Genomic DNA, 6,278 nt, shown 5'->3' with positions numbered 1-6,278 from the left:
GAGCTTGCATAAAAAGAACTATCAGTACCAGCATTCCTTAATAGCAGATAAATGCATTAACATTAGCTTTCACACTGCTGGGCGGAGCTTGCAATAAAAGAACTATCAGTACCAGCATTCCTTAATAGCAGATAAATGCATTAACATTAGCTTTCACACTGCTAGGCGGAGCTTGCATAAAAAAGAACTATCAGTACCAGCATTCCTTAATAGCAGATAAATGCATTAACATTAGCTTTCACACTGCTGGGCGGAGCTTGCATAAAAAGAACTATCAGTACCAGCATTCCTTAATAGCAGATAAATGCATTAACATTAGCTTTCACACTGCTGGGCGGAGCTTGCATAAAAGAACTATCAGTATCAGCAATCCTTAATAGCAGATAAATGCATTAACATTAGCTTTCACACTGCTGGGCGGAGCTTGCATAAAAATAACTATCAGTACCAGCATTCCTTAATAGCAGACAAATGCATTAACATTAGATTTTACACTGCTGGGCGGAGCTTGCATAAAAAGAACTATCAGTACCAGCATTCCTTAATAGCAGATAAATGCATTAACAAATATATAAGGGCAGTCCACCCCCTTTTACAACATTCCAAAACAAATATGCGGGGCACAGCACTAGTGGGGAGCCTCTTCCCCTGGAATACAATATATTGCCCCCAGATTACAGAGTCTTTGCAGCAGAAGGGGTTAAATATCGGACACAGGGGATCTTAGGGGTGTCTACACCCTTTTTCAAATACTATGTCCCCTATTAGCAGAGTTTTTGCAGCGGAGGGCACAACAGGGGCAGAGTATGGCAGCGGAAGGGCGATCAGGGTCTCACCACCTGCTGCGGCGCTTCTGCCACCTCCTATCCTCCGCATCTTCAGCGTGGCTGTCTGGAGTCTCCCTCCTCAGTCTCCGGTCCGGTCTTCTCTTCTTCAGCTGCCGCCGCGCCGTCTCCGGGTCTTCACTCCTCTTGTGCAGCAGACTCCGGTCCGCGCCGTCATCTCTACGCTGGGGTCTTCTCGGGTCCTCGCCGTACTCCAGCCGCCAGGGGTCCTCGCTGGGGTCTTCTTCCCGGGGTCGTCCTTCGCGGTGCCTGCGCGCTTCTCATCTGCCGCTCCTTGGAATCCAGGGGACGGATGTCATCACTGCTCTGCTGGACGGGCTGCGGTTCCTCCGGCCCAGCGCTCCAGTCTCTCAGCAGCGGCGGCTCTTCTCCGCACTCCATCCCCGCTGGCACTGACGCGGCCAGCTCTTCTCCTCAGGCAGGGTCTCCGGCATTCTTCTGGCACTGGTGCTCCGGTCGCTGGTTCTCCCCTCGGCTTCTTCTCTGCGCAGACGGTCCTCACACACTGGCAGGCGGCTCCTGGGGCTACATGGCGACACCTTCCCCAGGTAATCTTCCCATTCCTCCAGGGCTCCTCTGGCAGCGATCCTCCCAGCGCTGCATACTCCAGTCTTCAGGCTCTGGACACTACATGGCTCCACTTCCCCAGGTACATATTCCCATTCCTCCAGGTCTCTACCCCTCCTGTGCTGTGAGGCTTCTTTTAAGGGTACTGGTGCTCCTCCACCTCCCCTCTCCTCTATGATGACTGGCTCCCGGGGCCCCAGCAACAGACCACCCCCTGGTCACTCTGCCCTACAACCCAGGGGACCCAATCAGCTGGGGACCTGTTTCCCGGACTTTTTATGTTGCTGGGTAAGAGTTGACAGGACCAGAGAATTGGCGGCAAAATCCCTGTCTCAATCTGACAGGGAACATCACAGTTCAGCCCACGATCTACTCTGGGACTTGTAGTTCCACAATGTAAACATAAAAAAAAAAAAAATCACAAGGGGATCCCCATGGTGCCATAGCTTCAGGGTATTACATTCTACCCCCCTAAAATTATACGTGTCCTCACGTATACACCTTAACACTATACATCGGTTAACAAAAGCCTTGAACTGGGTACAGCTCTGTTGGCAAACAAGTCATTGTGTCTGGAGCACAGGCCCGCCTGCGATTCTCTGATCCTGTTCGTGACGCCAACATTTATGTAATGTCCACCCACAAACAAACACCTGACATTTACGGTGCCGAAAACTTGAACTAAATTGTGGGGTGCTAGTGTGAGTCAGGTTCGGGTGATCAGAGCGGCAGACCTGCTTTACCTCTCAGACACAATGACAACACAAACATAATATAGTATCCAACTCCATTTTATTATCCTAACAAAATTTACAAGTGGCAGGTAAACAGGAAACTGGCGCACAATTGAAGCAGGCTGGTTATGGCTTCTAAATAACAGTCTCAAGTAACCAGCGTTAGCAATACAGGTAGCAGGTAAGCAAGTAACTGGTGCACAATTGAAGCAGGCTGGTTATGGCTTCTAAATAATAGTCTCAGGTAACCAGCGTCAGCAATACAGGTAGCAGGTAAGCAAGTAACTGGTGCACAATTGAAGCAGGCTGGTTATGGCTTCTAAATAATAGTCTCAGGTAACCAGCGTCAGAAATACAGGTAGCAGGTAAGCAGGAACTTGTGCACGATTAAAGCAGGCTGGTTATGGCTATTAAACGACAGTCTCAGGTAACCAGTGTTAGCAATACAAGTAGCAGGTAAGCAGGAACTTGTGCACAATTAAAGCAGGCTGGTTATGGCTACTAAACAACAGTCTCAGGTAACCAGCGTCAGCAATACAGGTAGCAGGTAAGCAGGAACTTGTGCACGATTAAAGCAGGCTGGTTATGGCTATTAAACGACAGTCTCAGGTAACCAGCGTTAGCAATACAAGTAGCAGGTCAGCAGGTAACTTGTGCACAATTAAAGCAGGCTGGTTATGGCTACTAAACAACAGTCTCAGGTAACCAGCGTCAGCAATACAGGTAGCAGGTAAGCAGGAACTTGTGCACGATTAAAGCAGGCTGGTTATGGCTATTAAACGACAGTCTCAGGTAACCAGCGTTAGCAATACAAGTAGCAGGTAAGCAGGTAACTTGTGCACAATTAAAGCAGGCTGGTTATGGCTTGTAAACAACAGTCTCAGGTAACCAGCGTTCCTTAGTAGCGGATAAATGCATTAACATTAGCTTTCACACTGCTGGGCGGAGCTTGCATAAAAAAGAACTATCAGTACCAGCATTCCTTAATAGCAGATAAATGCATTAACATTAGCTTTCACACTGCTGGGCGGAGCTTGCATAAAAAGAACTATCAGTACCAGCATTCCTTAATAGCAGATAAATGCATTAACATTAGCTTTCACACTGCTGGGCGGAACTTGCAATAAAAGAACTATCAGTACCAGCATTCCTTAATAGCAGATAAATGCATTAACATTAGCTTTCACACTGCTGGGCGGAGCTTGCATAAAAAGAACTATCAGTACCAGCATTCCTTAATAGCAGATAAATGCATTAACATTAGCTTTCACACTGCTAGGCGGAGCTTGCAATAAAAGAACTATCAGTACCAGCATTCCTTAATAGCAGATAAATGCATTAACATTAGCTTTCACACTGCTGGGCGGAGCTTGCATAAAAAAGAACTATCAGTACCAGCATTCCTTAATAGCAGATAAATGCATTAACATTAGCTTTCACACTGCTGGGCGGAGCTTGCATAAAAAGAACTATCAGTACCAGCATTCCTTAATAGCAGATAAATGCATTAACATTAGCTTTCACACTGCTGGGCGGAGCTTGCATAAAAGAACTATCAGTATCAGCAATCCTTAATAGCAGATAAATGCATTAACATTAGCTTTCACACTGCTGGGCGGAGCTTGCATAAAAAGAACTATCAGTACCAGCATTCCTTAATAGCAGACAAATGCATTAACATTAGCTTTTACACTGCTGGGCGGAGCTTGCATAAAAAGAACTATCAGTACCAGCATTCCTTAATAGCAGATAAATGTATTAACAAATATATAAGGGCAGTCCACCCCCTTTTACAACATTCCAAAACAAATATGCGGGGCACAGCACTAGTGGGGAGCCTCTTCCCCTGGAATACAATATATTGCCCCCAGATTACAGAGTCTTTGCAGCAGAAGGGGTTAAATATCGGACACAGGGGATCTTAGGGGTGTCTACACCCTTTTTCAAATACTATGTCCCCTATTAGCAGAGTTTTTGCAGCGGAGGGCACAACAGGGGCAGAGTATGGCAGCGGAAGGGCGATCAGGGTCTCACCACCTGCTGCGGCGCTTCTGCCACCACCGATCCTCCGCATCTTCAGCGTGGCTGTCTGGAGTCTCCCTCCTCAGTCTCCGGTCCGGTCTTCTCTTCTTCAGCTGCCGCCGCGCCGTCTCCGGGTCTTCACTCCTCTTGTGCAGCAGACTCCGGTCCGCGCCGTCATCTCTACGCTGGGGTCTTCTCGGGTCCTCGCCGTACTCCAGCCGCCAGGGGTCCTCGCTGGGGTCTTCTTCCCGGGGTCGTCCTTCGCGGTGCCTGCGCGCTTCTCATCTGCCGCTCCTTGGAATCCAGGGGACGGATGTCATCACTGCTCTGCTGGACGGGCTGCGGTTCCTCCGGCCCAGCGCTCCAGTCTCTCAGCAGCGGCGGCTCTTCTCCGCACTCCATCCCCGCTGGCACTGACGCGGCCAGCTCTTCTCCTCAGGCAGGGTCTCCGGCATTCTTCTGGCACTGGTGCTCCGGTCGCTGGTTCTCCCCTCGGCTTCTTCTCTGTGCAGACGGTCCTCACACACTGGCAGGCGGCTCCTGGGGCTACATGGCGACACCTTCCCCAGGTAATCTTCCCATTCCTCCAGGGCTCCTCTGGCAGCGATCCTCCCAGCGCTGCATACTCCAGTCTTCAGGCTCTGGACACTACATGGCTCCACTTCCCCAGGTACATATTCCCATTCCTCCAGGTCTCTACCCCTCCTGTGCTGTGAGGCTTCTTTTAAGGGTACTGGTGCTCCTCCACCTCCCCTCTCCTCTATGATGACTGGCTCCCGGGGCCCCAGCAACAGACCACCCCCTGGTCACTCTGCCCTACAACCCAGGGGACCCAATCAGCTGGGGACCTGTTTCCCGGACTTTTTATGTTGCTGGGTAAGAGTTGACAGGACCAGAGAATTGGCGGCAAAATCCCTGTCTCAATCTGACAGGGAACATCACAGTTCAGCCCACGATCTACTCTGGGACTTGTAGTTCCACAATGTAAACATAAAAAAAAAAAAAAATCACAAGGGGATCCCCATGGTGCCATAGCTTCAGGGTATTACATATATATATATATATATACACTGTACAGTATGTATCACCCAAAGAGGACAGGTGTTGAAGTCCTAGTGGATATCATGGGACCTTGGTTGCACAGGTCTTACTTAAAAAGGATAGATGTGGGCACTTTTTTTTGTTATTTTATCTGGAAGGGAAAATAAATATTCATAATCTATTCATTTGCCTTATTGTGGTATTTTGTAATGTGACGAAGGCCGCTACAATAGACTTGTAATGCTGCTATTGAGAGTGATCTCTACTAGATTAGAAATACATATATAATGGCAGTGGTTTTTACAACTCCATTTTCTTAATACCAACTTCATTTAGAAGGGAACAAATGGTCACCTAACTTGAAGAAATGATAAACCTGTGTGTAACAGGTAAACAGTATAACTTTTACTAACAATATTATTAACTAACATTTTAATATTTCTTACTATAAAAGTTCTTTGGCAGAAATGGTGTCACCTACAATACTTGCTGATAATGAATAAACATGAAACTTACCATGCATGCCCTAGATGGGCATGATCATAAACGGTTGGCCCACAGCTATACCTGAAAGTAAAATAAAAAATAAATAAATAATAATAATAATAATAATAATTTTATTTATATAGCGCTCTTTCTCCAATAGGACTCAAGGCGCTTAACAGATACATAGCATAATATAGTACAGAAAATAATGAAGTACATTTTCATAAAATACAGAAGCATGAAGATACTAAAAGGGACACTATGGAAATGCTTGAGTAAACAGAAAAGTCTTGAGTCTACTTTTGAAGGATTCTATAGTTGGGGCCTCTCGCACTGTGCGGGGAAGCGAGTTCCATAGAGTCGGAGCCGCATGACTAAAAGCTCGACCCCCAGATGAATTACGGTAGATTCTAGGTACTGCTAAAAGTCCTTCATCTACAGATCGCAGTAATCGAGTGGGGCAGTATGGGGTCAGAAGCTGTTTCATGTACCTTGGGCCCTGGTCATGTAATGCTTTGAAACTCAGTAAGCCAATCTTGAAGATGATTCGCCATCTTACAGGCAGCCAGTGAAGGGAGTAGAG

The 6,278-nt window shown here is 47.2% G+C and overlaps 1 protein-coding gene across 2 annotated transcripts in view; it reads right to left on the bottom strand.

The window, feature by feature from the left end:
• The window catches only part of CARS2 (cysteinyl-tRNA synthetase 2, mitochondrial), a 208,820-nt gene that overhangs the window by 178,747 nt on the left and 23,795 nt on the right, over positions 1-6,278 (bottom strand). For both annotated transcript variants that reach the window (XM_063953167.1, XM_063953166.1), the window contains exon 2: positions 5,726-5,776. In XM_063953167.1, the coding sequence (XP_063809237.1) occupies positions 5,726-5,776 (51 nt within the window). The remainder of the gene's footprint in view (positions 1-5,725; positions 5,777-6,278) is intronic.

This window comes from Pseudophryne corroboree, chromosome 2 (genome assembly GCF_028390025.1).
Source record: "Pseudophryne corroboree isolate aPseCor3 chromosome 2, aPseCor3.hap2, whole genome shotgun sequence".
Lineage (NCBI taxonomy): Eukaryota > Metazoa > Chordata > Amphibia > Anura > Myobatrachidae > Pseudophryne > Pseudophryne corroboree.
This window is presented reverse-complemented; position numbering and strand designations above follow the sequence as displayed.